Source organism: Palaemon carinicauda, chromosome 5 (genome assembly GCF_036898095.1).
Source record: "Palaemon carinicauda isolate YSFRI2023 chromosome 5, ASM3689809v2, whole genome shotgun sequence".
NCBI lineage: Eukaryota > Metazoa > Arthropoda > Malacostraca > Decapoda > Palaemonidae > Palaemon > Palaemon carinicauda.
The window spans coordinates 167,006,098-167,025,367 of NC_090729.1; the positions used below are offsets into that span (position 1 = coordinate 167,006,098).

General features: G+C 41.6%; 1 protein-coding gene and 1 long non-coding RNA gene across 3 annotated transcripts in view; one reads left to right on the top strand and one right to left on the bottom strand.

The window, feature by feature from the left end:
• Positions 1 to 19,270, top strand: part of LOC137641586 (phosducin-like protein 3) — a 53,715-nt gene that overhangs the window by 29,243 nt on the left and 5,202 nt on the right. Inside the window, exon 4 of the mRNA XM_068374294.1 lies at positions 2,720 to 2,869. Coding sequence (XP_068230395.1) covers positions 2,720 to 2,869 — 150 coding nt within the window. The remainder of the gene's footprint in view (positions 1 to 2,719; positions 2,870 to 19,270) is intronic.
• Positions 4,919 to 19,270, bottom strand: part of LOC137641588 (uncharacterized) — a 265,500-nt gene continuing 251,148 nt past the window's right edge. For both annotated transcript variants that reach the window (XR_011044550.1, XR_011044551.1), the window contains one exon: positions 4,919 to 5,809. This is a non-coding gene — a long non-coding RNA (uncharacterized lncRNA). The remainder of the gene's footprint in view (positions 5,810 to 19,270) is intronic.

Sequence of the window (19,270 nt, forward strand, 5' to 3'; positions counted from 1 at the left end):
CTTCAGTATCATCTAGCTGCTCACTGGATAAAGGACATGACGCTAGAGACGGTCTCAGTTCCTGTTTCCGAAGAGAGGAGGTCTTCTCTCGCGTGGTGTAAGAACAGCTTTCTTCTCAAGGAAGTCCACCTTTGGCTGTTCAGAAACACGACCGCCGTCTCCTCTCGGACGCATCAGACACGGGCTGGGGTGCGACTTTGGACGGACAAGAATGCTCGGGAACATGGAATCAGGAGCAAAGGACACTTCACATCAATTGCAAGGAGTTGTTGGCGGTTATTCTGGCCTTGATAAACTTCAAGTCCCTCCAGCTTAACAAAGTGGTGGAGGTGGACTCTGACAACACCACAGCCCTGGCTTACATCTTCAAGCAGGGAGGGACTCTTTCGTGGAAGTTGTTCTAGATCGCAAGGGACCTACTCATCTGGTCTAAAGATCGAAAGCTAACTGGTAACGAGGTTCATTCAGGGCGGTATGAATGTCATGGCAGATCACCTCAGACGGAAGGGTCAGGTCATCCCCACAGAGTGGACCCTTCTCAAGAATGTTTGCAGCAGACTTTGGGCCCTGTGGGGTCAGCCAACCATAGATCTGTTCACTACCTCGATAACCTAGAGACTCCTGTTGTATTGTTCTCCGATTCCAGACCCAGCAGCAGTTCACGTGGAGGCTTTTCTGCTGGATTAGTTCCATCTCGACCTGTATGCATTCCCGCCGTTCAAGATTGTCAACAGGGTACTTCAGAAGTTCTCCTCTCACAAAGGGACACGGCTGACGTTGGTTGGCTCCGCTCTGGTCCGCGAGAGAATGGTTCTTAAAGGTACTGCAATGGCTGGTCGACATTCCCAGGACTCTTCCTCTAGGAGTGAACCTTCTAAGTCTACCTCACGTAAAGAAGGTACACCCAATCCTCCACGCTCTTCGTCTGACTGCCTTCAGACTTTCGAAAGACTCTCAAGAGCTAGGGGCTTTTCGAAGGAGGCAGCCAGAGCGATTGCCAAAGCAAGGAGAACATCCACTCTCAGAATCTATCAGTCTCAAGGGGAAGTCTTCCGTAGCTGGTACAAGACCAATGCAGTTTCCTCAACCAGTACCACTGTAACCCAGATTGCTGACTTCCTGTTATATCTAAGGAAAGTAAGATCCCTTTCAGCTCCTACGATCAAGGGTTACAGAAGTATGTTGGCAGCGGTTTTCCGCCACAGAGGCTTGGATCTTTCCATCAACAAAGATCTACAGGACCTCCCTAGGTCTTTTGAGACCTCAAAGGAACGTCGGTTGTCCACTCCAGGCTGGAATCTAGACGTGGTCCTAAGGTTCCTTATGTCATCAAGATTTGAACCTCTCCAATCAGCCTCTTTTTAGGACCTCACATTAAAAACTCTTTTCCTCGTGTGCTTGACAACAGCTAAAAGAGTAAGTGAGATCCACGCCTTCAGCAGGATCATTGTTTTCACATCTGAAACGGCTACATGTTCCTTGCAGCTCGGTTTTTGCTAAACGAGCTTCCTTCACGTCCTTGGCCTAAGTCGTTCGAGATCCCAAGCCTGTCCAACTTGGTGGGGAATGATCTGAAGAGAGTATTTTGCCCAGTTAGAGCTCTTAGGTACTATCTAAAAAGGTCTTAACCTTTACAAGGACAATCAGAAGCCTTATAGTGTGCTATCAAGAAACCTTCTTTTCCAAGTTCTAAGAACTCAGTTTCTTACTATTCAGGCTTCTGATTAGAGAAACACATTCTCATCTGAAGGAAGAAGACCTTGCTTTGCTGAAGGTAAGGACACATGAAGTGGGAGCTGTGGCTACTTCAGTGGCCTTCAAACAGAACCATTCTCTGCAGAGTGTTATGGATGCAACCTATTGGAGAAGCAAGTCAGTGTTCGCATCATTCTATCTCAAAGATGTCCAGTCTCTTTACGAGTACTGCTACACCCTGGGACCATTCGTAGCAACGAATGCAGTAGTAGGCGAGGGCTCAGCCACTACATTCCCATAATCCCATAACCTTTTAACCTTTCTCTTGAATACTTTTTATGGGTTGTACGGTCGGCTAAGAAGCCTTCCACATCCTTGTTGATTTGGCGGGTGGTCAATTCTTTCTTGAGAAGCGCCGAGGTTAAAGGTTGTGATGAGGTCCTTTAGTATGGGTTGCAGCCCTGTATACTTTAGCACCTTTGAGTTGATTCAGCCTCCCAAGAGGAACGCTGCGCTCAGTAAGGAAGACGATCTTATTAAAGGCAGAGTAACGGTTCAAGTCGACTTCCTTACCAGGTACTTATTATTTCATTGTTATTGTGGATAACTGATTATATGAAATACGGGATACTTAGCTATCCTTTAGTCTTGTACACTGGTTTTTCACCCACCCCCCTGGGTGTGAATCAGCTACATGATTATCGGGTAAGTTTAATATTGAAAAATGTTATTTTTATTAGTAAAATAAATTTTTGAATATACTTACCCGATAATCATGATTTAATCGACCCTCCCTTCCTCCCCATAGAAAACCAGTGGACCGAGGAAAAATTGAGGAGGTGTCAACAAGAAGTACTATAGTACCTGGCCACAGGTGGCGCTGGTAAGTACACCCCCTTCTAGTATTGTGATAGCTGGCGTATCCCTCCATAGAATTCTGTCGGGCAACGGAGTTGACAGCTACATGATTATCGGGTAAGTATATTCAAAAATTTATTTTACTAATAAAAATAACATTTTTCAGGTCATGGAGATAAATGCACAAGATTATGTGGAAAAGGTTAACAATGCTGGACCTGGTATTTGGGTATTCCTCCATTTGTACAAACAGGGTATTCCACAATGTGCCTTAATCAATCAGCATTTTACAAGATTAGCCTCCAAATTTCCAAAGGTAAGTTTCCAATAGTTTTTCCATTCACATGAGTTAGTCCATAAGTACAACAAACTGTACATATAGTTCTTTGCAGTACTGTTTTTGCTGACCAGCACTGCTTTCATGCTTATAATTTTTATGCATTTCCTTTGTTCTCTCCTCTCCTAACAGTCTAACTACTTTTGAAGATTTTACATTTTCTTCTTTCCCAGCATTATCCCTACATTAAGGGGTCGGTTGCTTGATGGGCCCTCACCAATACCTTTTATCAAAGGCATCCTCTTCCACCAAACCTCTTCTCTCCATATCATCATTCACCTTATCTCACCATCTAATTCTCTGCCTTCCTTTTGATCTTCTCCCCCTAACAGGTTCATTCCAAACCCTCCCAACCATTCACCCTCAACACATGCCCGCACCTTCTCAGTCGTGACACTCTATATCACCTCTATAATCTTCACTATGTCTGCCAGTCTTCTCTTTTCATCATTTTCCAATCTTTCGAGCAGTGATATTCCCATAATCCACCACAGCATTCTCATTTCTGTACTTGCAAGCTTGCTTGCTTGCTTTTTTTTTTTTTTTTTTTTTTAAGCCCAAATTTCCAGTCCATACTTTAGCACTGGTCTATTTACTGTGCTATAGATGTTGACTTCTAGCTTGATTTGCATTTTCTTATCTTATACCACTCCTCCTACAGCCTTACATCCTCCCTACTGACTTATAGTAGATCCCAAGTATTTAAATTGTTATACTGTACCTGTTTTATAACCAAGCCTCTATTTTCATGCATAGCTATCCTGTCTCTTACTTACTTACTGCTCACCATAACTTCAGTCTTATCCACATTTACGAAATCTCAAGCCACCTTTCTTCAAAGTATCTTGCCACTCTATGACTCTGTAAGTCTTCCTCATTGTCAGCAGTAATCACCAAATCATCTGCATATATCAACTCCCACAACTCTTCATTTCTGATCCCTTCACTTTAACACATCGAAGACCACCACAAATAAAAACCGGCGTAATGCTGACCCCTACTGTAATCCAACACTAACTTCAAAGGGTTTTGTTTCCCCAACAGCTATTATTGCTTTAGTCCTTGTTCTTTTGTACATCATCTCTTCCATTCTAACCAACTTCTTTAGGACTTTCCTCTTCCTCAAGCACCAAAACATCACTTTTCTTGGTATTCTATCATAAGCCTTCACTAGATCTACAAAAGCACAGAAGAACTTCTGTTGCTCTGTAGCCTATTTTCCTGTTGCTGTCTTACTATAAAGATGGCATCCACAGTCCCATTCCCTCTCATGAATCCATACTTCTGTTCTCAATCCTTACAATCTCACATCTAGTACCCTCTCAAAAACTTTCAAGCCATGCTCTGCTGGTTTTATTTCTCTGTAGTTACCACAGTCCATGATATCACTTTTCTGGCTAGATATAAATCCCCTTAGACTCACCTCCCAGTCTTTAGGCATTGTTTCCTCTTCCTATATTGCTTTTAATAAATCTAGCATCCATACTTCCCCCTCTGTACCTAGTATCTTAACCATTTCAATTTGAAATTCTGATGGACCTGATGCCTTGCCATTTTCATTTTACTCAATGCCCACTTTACGTGTATTCCGTGGACTCCTGTCAATCCCTTTTCTTCGTCACTCTGCCATTCATGTATATTCCTATGATTAGCTTCTCCTCCACTTTCACTGTTCTAATAGCTGTCTCAAATTCTTGTATAAATAATTCTTCTTGTTTTTGGCAACCCATCTGTGGGGTATATGCTGAAATTATATTTACTATCTGATCCCCTGTTATCAGCGAAATCTTTACTTCTATCACTTTTTCCTTCCAGTTATTACCAACTATGACCTCAACTCCATTTCTTCCCTCTCGTGTCTCTCTTGTTCCTTTTCATCTGGTCTCCTGTACACACAGGATATCTATCCTCCTCTCCATCACCTCCACTATCTTCCCATTAGTGTGCTGACATTCCAAGTACTGTACTTGTTCTGATGTCCCATTTTGTCACCAGCTTCCTTGGCCCCAGTCGTGAACCCTGCGGTACCTCTCGTCCATTAATTACATCAGTAAGGGGATCCTGTCTTTTACAGGGGATGCCCTAGCCACATCCTCATTTCTAATAGCATCGGGCATGGTTTATATTTTGACCGAGGCTTTTTATGATCGCATGCCCCTGCAATTATCAACTTTAGTTATTGGTGGTGGGCCTAGCCTTTGACGAAATAGTCTCACGGCAAAGCAACAGTTTCTACAGTTATTAACAGTAGTCCTAGCCTTTTGTTAGAGAGCAAGACTACAAGATAGCAACTTTATTTTATTCACTTTCTACGACACTCAGGACTAACGGTGTTAGTACTGTATTCTTACACCCCTACCAAGGTAAGGATTTTCCCTTCCTATTGGAGGGCAAATCCTTTAGGGAAGCCTTCTGAGAGTAGCAGGGTAACTCCTTCAGGAAGACATACACCCTATACAAGAAAGAGCATAAATATTAGGACGTGTATTCATGTACAGTACATGTATGCTATTGTTTGAAGACAGACGGCACTTTTACGGTAGACAGACTTTGATTACCAAAATTAATGTGCCAAAAGATTGTTAGTAGAATCTATTTGCAGTGGATTTCATATTAGCAGTTTTCTATATACTGTACAGTAGTGACTGCTGATAAGCACACTTGTTTGATTAAAAATGGAATGAATGAAGAGACATGTCAAAGACAAGAAACTGTATTTTATAGGACTTGATATGACTTACAATGGTGGCTTAAAGGTACATCTGATTTATTCAGGTATTGAATTTGTCAATTTATTAAAGTGATGATTTCATTGAAAAAAGTTATTTGACTCATGATTCAATGGCGTGAGAAGGCTTCTCTTAATACGATGTGTATCTAGATGGATGTGTGCTGGAAATCATACAACAGTATTCATACCTGGTTAAAAAAATAAAAGAACAGATTCAAAGAATTTAGGTAAATTGTAAATAAATGAAAACAAATATTATGCAAATTACTGTAGTAAGTAGATAAAAACAAATATTATGCAAGCACTGTAGTAAGTAAATTATTTAAATATAAAATTCTGCATGTACAAAAATTTAATTGTTCCTATACGCATACAAACCATCATTCTTTATTTACTATATATGGAGTAGAATAAAATCAAAGACTGGAATACGGCAGTTTAACATTTTAACAAGGTGTAAACAGCTGGCAGGGTAGTTACCCTTTAACCTCAATTGAATTTCAGCTGTCACAGAGAGAGCTTGTTCCTCTGGATGTACATTTGGCAGTTTATGCTTTGCATTTTTTTTTTCCCCTGCTGTTTGCTTGCTAATTAATTTTGATCATGCAGACGTGTCCAGAGATGCCGCCTAAGACCTGTGGGACATACTGTATATGAGCATAGTCAAGGTGCCCTCACAGGTTATGGCGGGCGTGCCAGGGGCAAGTGTGCTCTGAAGCCTACCCTAGCAAGGAATGCAGGGAGTGACCATCCTCCCAGTGGATAATTCTTTGCCTTTGGGTCTGCCTCGAAGTCTACGAAGTCCAGGCCTGTTCTCCCCCCACCCTTGTGGTCACCTTCTGGGGTAGGGAGGTTCCATAGTTTCCTCTAGCAAAACTGCGTTGGCCTCCCCCTTAAGTAGTTCCACCAATTCTTCCTTCCTTTTCTCTTGATTTACTGAGACAGATGCTGTTTGACTACAGTGGCCTTTGCTGGGTATTTCAGGCTTGCCGTCAGATGAGAAATTTAATTGGTTTTTGAAAGAGAAATATTTCCGGAACACAGACTTGATGATATCTTCCTTACAGGCTGCACTTGCTCCTACTGGCTTCACCGCAGGTCTTCACTCGATAAAGTTACCTTCTCGTCAGTAGCCCCTGCTCCCTTCTCAGCGCTCTTCAGAAGATTCCCAAGCCTTTCTCTGCCTTCTCGTAAGGTTGTCTTGCCATCTGCGCTTGATATCTCCTCTTCGAAGGCAGACTCGAGAACGGTTTCTAGCAAACGATCTCCTAAGAGACTTTCTGTTTCCTTGCCCCCGAGAGGCTCAACAATCACTCCTTCATCTGTTTACCCGTCTACCTTTGAGTCATAGGATCTTGCGCAAGGGAAACTCTCCCTCTCATAGTCTGCTACAGGCTTCAAAGAGGACAGCGTTGTGTTCTTCTGATGCCTCCCCACGTTACCGAAGATCCTCGCCTACACCATGTAGACGACAGCGCTTCAGGTCACACTTGAGGACTTCCACCCATCGTAAGATTCATAGCCCACCTTGCCATCGGTACCAGAGCTCTCCTTTGCAGTCAGAAGATCTTTCTACACCAAAGCCTCGACCTCAAACCACACTCTCGATGGGATTTACCTCCGTGGGATTACCGAAGCTCGCCCTCTTAGTCCAGGCACTCCTCGCCACCTCGCTATCGCTGCACCTCACCCTCGCGCTTCCCCTCTCCTTTGCGAATTGCTCAATCACCGTGCGTCCTACGCTTGCCACTCTTCTCGCGACGCTCATATAGTCTCGCCTAGAGCCAGCGCTTCGTCTGCGAGAACTGCAAATAAGCTTCTTCCTTGTTGACCTTCCCCTACATCGAAGCGTCAACGTTTGGGGGAATCAGAACCTTCACCTGCAAGAGGAAGAGAAAGGAGAGGTAAGCTTCCCCCTAATCCTACTTCTCCTGTTTTCACAAACAAATTTCGGCCTCGTCAACCTTTGCTGGCTATCGACAATTTCATAATATGCAGTGCCCTGCAGCTGCATGATGGGTGCTCCAGGCTCATCTAGACCTACCGCTACGATTCTATTAACTCTACATCTGCCAGATAACTTGAGAGATAGGTTCTAGAAACGTAGACACCAAGTCCCTGCCACATCACCTCGTGGGGACGCCAGGCGTCACTCACATAAGCGCTCCCTTTTCCCAAGGAAGATTTCCTTTTCAGATTCGTAAAGGTTGATACCTATTACCTTTTCAGATGAGCACCCAGAACTGGTTTGTAGGCTGTGGATGCTCCTTTCACTTACTGATAACCAAGAGACCCAAGGATACAACCTACTGTATTTTGTTCCCTGCAGCACTGGTTCCCGCTACTAGGGAAAGTAAGGATCTTTGGGGGAATTGCAAGTCATCTTTTCGCAAAGAACCTGCATCTCACGATCAGCAGCAGGTTTCTAGGATCAAACATCTCAGTAGTAGATCACCACCTGGAGTGCTCCATCTTCCCAGACCCAGGAGAATCAAGAGTCCTAAGTTGACGGCTTTGATGAGGGAGAGGGCGAGTCAGATGAGGAGTCTGAGGTTTTTACGATGTTCCACCGACAGACCCCCCCCCTCTCTAAGGTGGAAGAAACAGTCAAATTTCCCTGTGGTATTTTAGCTTGGTCACTGGATAGGAGAGGCTCAACCTTCATCACCAAAAGGCAGAAGATTAGTTTTTTACTTGTGCGGCTCTCCTCCTGGTACCAGTCCCACTTTAGAATTACCGTGGACCACGCTGGTGAAGGACGATTTATAAAAGATAAGATCTTTATTCTCCAGAGAGGAGTTGCTGAGATCTGCATGCTCCTTTTGCTTGCTTCCTACTCTGATGCCAAAGCAACCTAAATATTACAGAGTATCGGATGCCAACCCTTCACCTTTGTGTCTCAACCCCTCGGTAGCCAAGTTAACTCCAGGTTGCTCGCTGGATACTCCATCCCTGTTTCCTTTAACCAAGCTGGAGCTTCAGGTATGGAGTCAACCACCATGAATGCCCTTCAAGCGGCATCTTGGATTGACAACTGGGAAGATATAGTTGGCTACCTTACCAGCACTGAGGACTTGTCTAATCCCAAAAAGAATGCGGCCTTCAGCATTAATTTTTAGGGTCAAAGGCAGTGAAGTATCTAATGTTTCAACCGACTTCCCAGTGGGCAAATAGGGTTCCAAAATGCTGGGATGCGATCATGGCCAGGTTTCACAAACGAATTTGGAAACAAACGGTCTATCTTGAGTAATGCTTCTCTAGAACACCCTTTTCTTTTTCCTCAACAGGACATCTCCCTTGCAACAGAGAACTGGTGTAAGAGGGCTGCCTCTTTTTCATAGCCTCTACCCTCCATCTCGGGCACAGCCAGACCAGGGCTTTGTCTCTATCTCCAGTAGGTCTTCGTTAAAGGTGTCGAACACCCAGTCCATACAGAAAAAGCCAGCTCATTCCTTTCAATCCAGGTAAGCTCAAGGTCGTCCTAGAGTAAGAGGCAAGATTAGAGGAAGAAGTCACTGTTAGGATCAGTAATCCAATCCCCTTACCTCACTACCACGAGGGATATGTCTGTAGAGGCCCACGAGGGATATGTCTGTAGAGGCCCATCCACATTCAGCAGTCTGAGTACCACCTCCCATTCATAAGCTTTAATTCCTCCTTCGATGACATATCATACATAGTGCGCTCGGAGAAACATCGTTCTCTCCAAAAGATGATCGAAACAAATTCTCCAGAAGATAGACGATGAGAGCCTCTGTTTCTTCACTTGACTCTTTCGTGTCAAGAAACCGTCTTGAAGCTGGAAACCCTTCACCGACTTCTCAGCTCTGAACTTGTTCATCAGGCACACCAAGTTCAAGAAGGAGACAGCATCTACAGTCGTTCAAGCTGTCAGAACGGGGGACTTCATCGTTACTTTGAATCTGAAAGAAAGAAGTCTACTTTCAAATCCAAATTCATCCAGTATCCAGGGATCTCCTGCATGTGTACCAGTTCAGGTCTTCTGCTTCAGCCTGACAACAGCCCTCAGGTCTTTACGAGGGTCTTCAAACTGGTATCATCTTGGGCTGACAGGCTGATCCTTGCAGACTCCTTAGTTCTGAGGTCTAAACTGGAGCTGCCAAGAAAAATCATCCACACGAGGGAAGTCAGGGTTTGGGTCTCTTAATTCTGAGGTCTAAAACTGGAGCTGCCACTGAAGGAAATAAATCCAAGGAGAGACTTAAAAGGGCAGCATGAAATATAATTGTAGCCTGCGTGAAAAGGAGAGATAGACTAGTAAGTGGATGGAGAAAGCTGGCCAGAAACAGACCCCACATAAAGGTGGGAAAAAATGCAGACAAAGGAGAAGAAGACTAGTAAGTGAAAGATATTCCATTAGTAGAAAAAGGAGACTTACATTATCATAAAAGGCCCTGTATATGTATTCAACAGGAACTTGAATGAAGAAAATTTGAAAAGATTCAGCCTTTAAATGTTAAGACTCTTGGCCAGAGTATGATGTTACAAATTCATATGAGACGCCATGGGTCTATAATGAGAAGGCAGGAATAACAAAGTCAAAGAAGAAGACAGAAACCTTTGGAAAGTCTTAGGAAATCCAAGAAAAAAAGAATTAATGAAGCTGTAGAGCTCATGAATTGAGGAAGAATGTCTGCAATGCAAATGAGGGCAGATAGTACCCTGTGCATGACTCCCAACTTCATACAGCAAAATGAATTACATTACTGCAAAACTGTAGGAGAAAAATGATTATATATGAATATTAGGAATAGGAAACTCCAGAGAAATTTGTTAGGATGGGAAAGAGAGTGTAATCATTACCTGAGGTTTATTACTCATTAGCATGGTATTCTCCGTTGGTCAGTTTGTCATGTACGGGATTATTTTATTGTAGAAAGATAGTCCCGCTCACACTCCGGTCAATGACTTAATATTTGTCATCAGCCTTAACAAGTACAGACGTACTGTTGTATTCTTACTAAGGCTTTTTCTTATATGTTCTAACTTAAATGGTTGATTTTAGCTTAGTGTTGATGGTGAAACAAAGCTGGAATTTGCATGCAAATTAAGATTGAATATCGGTACTGTTTATAGCTAACTGGCAATAAATAGATCCCTATTCACTGAGAATGGTGTGATATTAAGAACATATCAGTCAGTTGGTAGTGAAGTCTTGGGACATGCAGTTACAAGGATAAAGCCATGGATATCAAATGATACTTGGGATACTATAAAAAGGAGACAAAGACTGCAATTAATTGTTGAAAGTTTTCGAGGAAGTAATGAAAATTACTAGGTAGAGCATGCTAAGTATTCCAGTATTGACAATAAGGTAAAAAAAAAAAACCAGGAATGACTGGAGAGAATATTTAGACAGTAAAGCTAATGAGGCTGACAAAGATATGAGTTCGGAAGTGGCCATGGTGTAAGAATTGCTCATAGAATTATTAATGAAATCTCGACTGGGGCAAAGAAGCAGCTTATACCCATCAAAAAGAGATGGTTCTGTTATCGCAACAAAAGATGAAGAAAGACAACCTTAGATGGAGCACTTTAGTGAGGTTATGAATAGGAGATATGAAGGGAATAATTTGATTTATATACCTGAAGTTGATGAAGACCTTGATGTGCCCAGGAATGAATTCAGTATGTTTGAAGTCGAAGCTATCCAAAAAAACTAGAGACAGAAAGCCCAGGGATACGATGGAATAACTATAGAGATGATACCGACCGAAAATTAAGTGACTCCCAGACTACTCACAAGATTATTTTGTAGATTGTGGCATGGAGAGGCAAAACCTGATGAATGTCAGATATGAAAATATATTGTATGCTTATTCTAAAGAGACTGGAGAGAAATATTAATGAAAAGCTGAGATGAACAAGCAGCATTTAGAAAAGGTAGAAGTTGCACTGACCAAATTTTCGTTTTGAGACTAGTATAGCAATACATAGAATATAGAAATCCCTTTTTGATGATATTTGTGGACTATGCTGGTTGTTATGGAATTCCTTTTAAATATGTAAATTTGATTAATCTGTTCATGAGCATAGCTAGTGTAAAGTTAATGTGAATGAAGTCTTAACAAATGAATTTCCAGTGAACAGTGGAGTACTCTAAGGGAATGTGTTGTCACCTATGATGTTTATCCTCCTCATGGATTTTGTAATGCGTAGAACAGTCGGAGATGGTGGAGAAGGATTGGCGATAGGAATTTAGCATACCTAGAGTATGCTGATGATACTCCTTGTTAGCAGAACACCACAAGATCTGCAATGCTTGTTTACCAGAATGCATGAAATATTGTGATGGGATGTAAACAAAAGCAACTCCCCTCAAAACAAACTTTCTACTAACGTAATCTTACCACTAGACTTGCACAAAGGGAACAGTAAAATAAAACATAACCTTAAAACTATATTTCCTTACAACTTTAACAATCACTTAACACTATATTTCCTTACAACTTTAACAATCACTTAACACTGAAATCCAACATTCAAATATTGGTTATTATTAATCCTTAATATTATAATTCCTACAACTAAAACGAATCACCAATCAAAATACTCGCACTTGATACTAATCAACTTGAAACTAAATCAGACAAAATTAACAATTGCATAAACCACAATATTGTATATATATATAATAACACGTGGACGTACACAGCAACTGTCTCCAATAATCAGAGAAACACAATATATATATAATGGCACGTGTACGTAGGCTACACAGAAACTGTCTCCAATAATCATAGAAACAATATTAGAGTAAGCACTCGTTAAAACCAAGACAAACGCATTCGCACGAAGTACCTAAAACTCTTAAACTTAAATATGTCGCGTGTGGACACCGTAGTTCACACAAAGCCGAACTGTCTCTTTCAAGAAACTCTACCACAGCTCTGTGGTTAACAATAGCCTACACTAGGTGGCAATTTGCCACAACTGCCTCCCTGATAGTGGTCGTGGTTATCATCCTCATCAATCAAAACATATCAGGCCTGGTCATCAACAATAGATAAAAAAAAAAAAAAAAAAAAAAAAACTTGCGAACACTCCTAGCTAACTAAACTATCACACTATAATCGAAGATAAATAACAAACTTTCTATCATTCACAATCACGCCTAATAAAGATAAATGAAAACTGTACTTACGCTTATACAAAAAAATCACTTCCACGCTGGCTGGTCGATGAACAAAAGAAAAATAATAATCCAGCAAATAATCCAGCATTTGAGACACAACTGACTCCTGCTACAGTCAAATAGAAAATGCATTTTCCTAGGACATTCATCACCGCCCTAACTTAGCTAAAAAGTATGCAAACAACCTTAATTATACCAACAGTCTTTCTCTCTAAAAACTACCATTATGGTAAAACACACACACTCTCTCTCTCTCTCTCTCTCTCTCTCTCTCTCTCTCTCTCTCTCTCTCTCTCTCTCTCTCTCTCTCTCTCTCTCTCTCTCTCTCTCTCTCTTTTTTTTGGCAAAACCCCAAAACAAAATTTTGGAGGAGCCATTTCAATATTGTGCACTGCTTGAAGATCATAGATCAGGCTTGGGAGGAAGTAACTCGACGGACACTGAATTCAGCTTGGAATAAGTTTTGGCCTGATGCTGTTTCTCCCAGAGATTTTGAAGGTTTTGGCCCCGAGCCTGAACCTGTGCTTGCTGTAGAGAAAGACGTAGAAGAGATTTTATCCCTTGACAAGTCCATGGGTCTGGAGGTAGATGAAAATGACATCACCAAACTCGTCTAGGAGCATCATGAAGAGCTCACCACCGAGGAACTCAAGGAGCTGCATGCCATGCAGAATGATGAGTTCCAAGCGCAGTTGAGTGAGTCGGAGGACATCGAGGAGGTAGAGCACATCTTAAGTTCGCCTCAAATAAAAGAGATGTTAGCACATCAACACGTTGTTGATTTCATTGATAAGTACCACCCACAGAAACTAAAGGTTTGCCATGTAGTTTCGCAATTCGATGATGTCTGCTTAACCCATTTCAGGAAAATTCTGAAAAGCCGTACCCAGCAACTTTCGATAGTTTCTTTAAAAAATCTATGAAGCGGTCTAGTAATCGTGATGAAGAGAAAGATTGAATTGAGTGAAAGTGATGAAAATAGAAAAAAAAATAAATAAGCTAAGTTAGGTTAAAGTAAGTTACGGTACGTTATTGCAGTCACCATCTCTACCTCCTCGCTCACCGTCCGTCTCCTCCTGCATAACAAAGCCTACACCTGCGTTGGCCTGTCTCTAAGGTAAAGTGACAATAAAAACCCCTTTTTTATTTATTATTTCTTTATAATTATTCTTTTTTACATCTCTTATATAATGCAATTGTATTATTGTTATGTGTAATTATGTGTAGTATTTTATTAAGGAGTTTAGGATTTTGGGCTGAAGAACGAATTATACAAATTACGGTGTATTCTTATGGGAATATTCACTCCAACATACGATTGTTTTAACATACGAAGCAGGTCCCAGAACGAATTAAGATCGTATGTAGAGGTTCCACTGTATCTGCTTTGCAGGCTCCTTGATGTGGCATGCAGTCTTTTACAGGACTAACTACTTCTCATTCTCCTTCAATAGGCCTGGCTTTTTAGGGCATTTGTAGACAACCTTTGGTATTCTAGCTATGCTTGTGGAATCGGTAGGGGAAAAAGGTCACCTCGACCTTTTCTAGACTGCGATCCAGACCATGGACCACCTGTAACTTCTTCTGTGCATATACAGCCCTTTTTAGGTCCCAACCTGACCAGTTCACTATGGAGGTAGAGAAGAGGTGGAGGGGTGACACGTATGTTGGACTTCCTTTCTCCTGCTGCTGCTAGTAGGGGATGTCTGCCATGCCATTGGGCAATCTGGCAGAGAATTAAGGCTAAGCTTTAGGTAGCGAATGTCCTTCACGATGGGTACACTGGTGGCCCTCTCATATCTTGCAGACTGATAGCATTTGTAACTATCTTCCAGTATCACTGAAATCCTTACCCTCATTGCACAAGTGAAATTGATGTTGGCGAAGATTGGACTCTAGACGTTGACGGGCATCTGTGCTTCTTCATGCAATTCTACTCAGGATGCCAGATAACTGATAATCAGTCAATCAGACAATTCTTCCTGGAGGAGAAGTCAACCAATGGCCAGGTTGGCCAGGGCAACAGCCACCCATTGAGATACTACTGCTAGAGAGTTATGGGGTCCTTTGACTGGCCAGACAGTACTACATTGGATCCTTCTCTCTGGTTACGGTTCACTTTCCCTTTGCCTACACATACACCGAATAGTCTGGCCTATTCTTTACAGATTCTCCTCTGTCCTCATACACCTGACAACACTGAGATTACCAAACATTTCTTCTTCACCCAAGGGGTTAACTACTATACTCTAATTGTTCAGTGGCTACTTTCCTCTTGGTAAGGGTAAAAGAAGACTCTTTTGCTATGGTAAGCAGTTCTTCTAGGAGGACACTCCAAATTCAAAACCATTGTTCTCTAGTCTTGGGTAGTGCCATAGCCTCTGTACCATGGTGTGGAGGATTAATTTTTGTTTTATTTTTTTGTTTATTTTCTTTTGCCAAATCCAGAGAGAGAGAGAGAGAGAGAGAGAATTTCATTTGCTTTAGTTTTGCTAAATCGCGCGAGTGTGTGTGTGTGTGTGTGTTTGTGTGTCCGCAGTGCGCGCCGAAGAACAAGTGGTAGTTAGCGAATGATTGTTTGTAGTGGGAAAGACTGTTGGTACAAATGAGATTGTTTGTTTATGTTTTTAGTTAGGTTACGACAGTGGTGAATGTTTCGGAGCGAATGCTTTTTTTATTTGACTGCAGCAAGAGGCAGTAGTGAGTGCTGGATAACTATTTTACCATTATTTTTCGACCAGCGTGGAAGTGTTTTTTTGATTTTCTAAGTAAGTACAGTTTAGTTTATTTTTGCTTGTCGTGATCGTGAATGATAGGAACAATTTATTATTTATCTTTGATTATAGTGCGATAGTTCAGTTAGTTAGGAGTGTTCGTAAGTGGTTTTCTTTTTTTATTTTGGCAGGCCGTGATTCCTCCTTGGTGAGGCTAACTCCTTTGGAGAGTTATTTTCCGAATGCTGATATATAGTTGATGACCTGGGCTGTGATTGATGTTGTATTAAGACTGTTCTTTGGATTGACGATTGTTGATGACCGGCCCGTTTACTTTCGATTGATGATGATGATGATGATGAGGAGTATAAGTACCATCCTAATCACCGAGACAGTTGTGGCAAATTGCCACCCAGTGGATTGTTGACCACAAAGCGGTGATAGTGGGAGTGTGCCGTAAAGACAGTCCGGCTTGTGGGTGGCGACAGTGTTGGTGACCCATACTATTTAATGTGGAAGATAATTTATATATATTTATTTTTGGTGTTGGTGTGCGGTGTGATTTAAGTTTGCTAGGTTTTTTTTTTGTTTATTTGGATGGTATTACGTTTTATTTATCGTTAGTGTTCAAGTTTACAATTAGTTTTAAGTGCTTATTTTGGTTGTGGATGGTTTGTGGATGTTAAGTATTGTAGTATTAAGAAATATAGTTGTAAGGTTATGTTTTGTTTTGTTGGTTGTCCTTTTGTCCAAGAGTCCCGCTGCTGATAACGTAAGGGGAAAAGTTGTATTGAGGAGTCATTTGTCAGTTAGTGTGATCAAGGGTGTGGGGGTTGTTTTGCAACATCCCGCCACAATGGTCTTCCACTATCTTGGGTTAGAGTTCTCTTGCTCCAGGGTACACTCAGGCACATTATCTAATTTCTCTTTCTCTTGTTTTGTTAAAACGAATTTTGAGCAAAGCGAAAAATCTATTTTTGGGTGAGATAGCCATGTCGTCCTGATGGAAGGTTCCTTTAGGTAGCTTTCTAAGGGATATTTGCTACAGTGATACTCCCAGAGAATTAACCATAGGTCTCCAGAATTCTAACTCCTGGCGCAAGTATCCTTAATATAGCTTTAAGGATATCGCATAATATCAGGGGACGTATTTTTAGATAACACAGCAATCTTCACCCCGAATAGATTTAACTCTTTGAGGGGGAAGAGTGGTGAACGAAAGGGGAGCCGTTATCAAGGTATCCGGTGGACCTCCTCTCCGTACTACTACGGGCCATCATTCCTATCTTGTATTTAAGCTGGAATAGCCGCAGATAGAGTAGTTTCGGGTGGGGTCATTTAAGAAAGAAGGGTGGGTCCATCAGGACGACATGGCTATCTCACCCAAAAATAGATTTTTCGCTTTGCTCAAAATCCGTTTTTTGGGCTTGGCCATGTCGATCTGATGGAAGCTTAGGAGAGAATTAACTTGAAAGTACTATATCTGTGGGTTTGTATAAGTGCACTTACTTTGAATGAGTTCCTTATATGGTCTGCTAGACCCGTATACATGACATTACCGTTATTTGTCATATCCACCAAGCCTAGGGCTTCCTGCCCCCTGCAGGGAAAGTGTTGACTTCGACTACAAGGATTCAAAGTTTGTATGTCCGTAACAATGAAAGGGAAACTTTGTAGAGATTACCTTTTCGTGCTTTGGACATCGGTACGTTCAAGATTCTATTTAGAGGAATAGAATAAAACTCTGGACTCAATTTCATTTACTGAGGGTTAAAAGAAGACGCAGATAAATTTTTTATATCTATTTTCATGAGCAAAATAAATTGTAAATGTATACATCATAAAGTAGAAGTCTAACCTTGCATAGATAAACATCATGGTTTTATATATTTCTGACCTGAAAGGGAAGAATATACATACAGTATATGAATTCATAATAAAAATCCACTCAGATGAATGTGGAGCTAAACATGTCTGGTTTCACTCAGATGTTGGATATGCATCAACACTATGTTCACACGGCACTGGTGTTATTGTTTAAATTCTGCACCTGTATAGAACAGTCTATTAATCACCGTAGTGATTTTCACTCGAAGGTATTAATACCTATTCACCTGATACACTGTTAAGTCCCAAAACAGTCCACTGTTCATCGCAGCACTAGACGACAGGTTTTATGATACTACCTGCCGCCACCACAAAATGTTTTATCTCGTGCACTTGCTTCGCATAATGTTTATAGAAGACTCTGGATGATTTCCGCCCCATATATGAGCGGAGTCTCTCAAAGTCCATGTGTTGAAAGAAATTCAACGAAGAAGCAACTTTCCTTGGATCATGACCTGAGGGTGAGCTGTCAGGAACCGCTCTGCGAATTAAGTAGGTGAGTTTCGCTCTCAGTTGTCTTAGGGATAAGTTTGATCCTGAGGTTTCACCTCGGAAGAGCTGTCCCTCCTTGAAGTCTGAAGTTCTTCGAAGATAGACCTTGAGACACTACTGGGCATAGAGAGACATCTTCCTTCAGTGGGCAGATTTTCCAAGGACCCCACCTTTTGGTGGGCAGCTCGTTCTTGGCGAGAAAGGCAGGATCAGAGAAGAGATTCAGTTCTCCTGTGTCTAGGAACTGAATATGGCCTTCACTTCTGGATAGGGCCACTATTTCACTAACTCTAGCCCCTGAGGCTATTGCAAACAAAGATAACTTTCTGTGTTAGATACTTTAGGGTGCAATCCTCATTGTTCAGATTCAAAGCATAGTGCAAGACTTTGTCCAACGACCACGTTATGGGCCTTGGAGGTGTTGCCGGCTTGAGTCTAGCGCATGCTTTTGATATCTTATTGAAGATTTCACTTGTGAGGTCCACCTGAAAGGCGTACAGAAGAGGTCAAGTCAAAGCTGACTTACACGCAGTTATTGTGGTGGAAGCCAGGCCTCGTTCGTGTAAGTGGATGAAGAAAGAAAGAGAAATCTGTTGATATTTCTGTTGATATCCTTGCTTTCACAAAGGAAACCCACTTCTTCCAAGACGACATATTGTCTCCTAGTTGAACTTGACTTGTACTCTTCGATAAAGTCGATTTTGTCCTTTAAGATCCCAAACCTTTTCTTCGCTGCTAGGGCGAGATGTAGGTTGTTGGTTCTCAAGGATGAAGCGTAAACAGACGACTTCTGAACCAGTTGGGATAAAACTGGGTTCGGCAGAGGAAACAGCTTCAGTTTCAATTCTAGAACTAGAGGGAACCAATTGCTTTTGGGCCATTTGGGGGCCACTACTGCAGTTGTTCCTCTGAAGGATCTTAGTTTGTTGAGGACTTTTAGCATGAGATTGGTTGGTGGAAACGGGTAAATGCGGTTCCATTTATTCCAGTCGAGAGACATGGCGTCTATCGCTTCTGCTTGAGGGTCATTGTAAGGGCTACATAACGAGGTAGTTTCTTGTTGTCGCTCGTTGCGAAGAGGTCGATCTGCAGTTCCGTGACTTTTTCAGAGATGAAGGAGAACGAGTCTGCGTCAAGGGACATGATTTTCTTATACTTAGCGTAATTTATCCCAATTTGTGTTAAAATGTGTGAACAGTTACAAAATAATACAGATAACAAGCTCCTGTCTTTGACTTCGACAAGTGTTTTTATTAAATTTAGTCTTACCATCACGATACCTTATAATATATTTATTCGTTAACATTATTTATTTACAGAACATATATCTTAGATTTCCTAGGTTAGTAAATAAGTTTTGATTCATATTACAGTACTCGGTAAATAATTAAAAACATTGA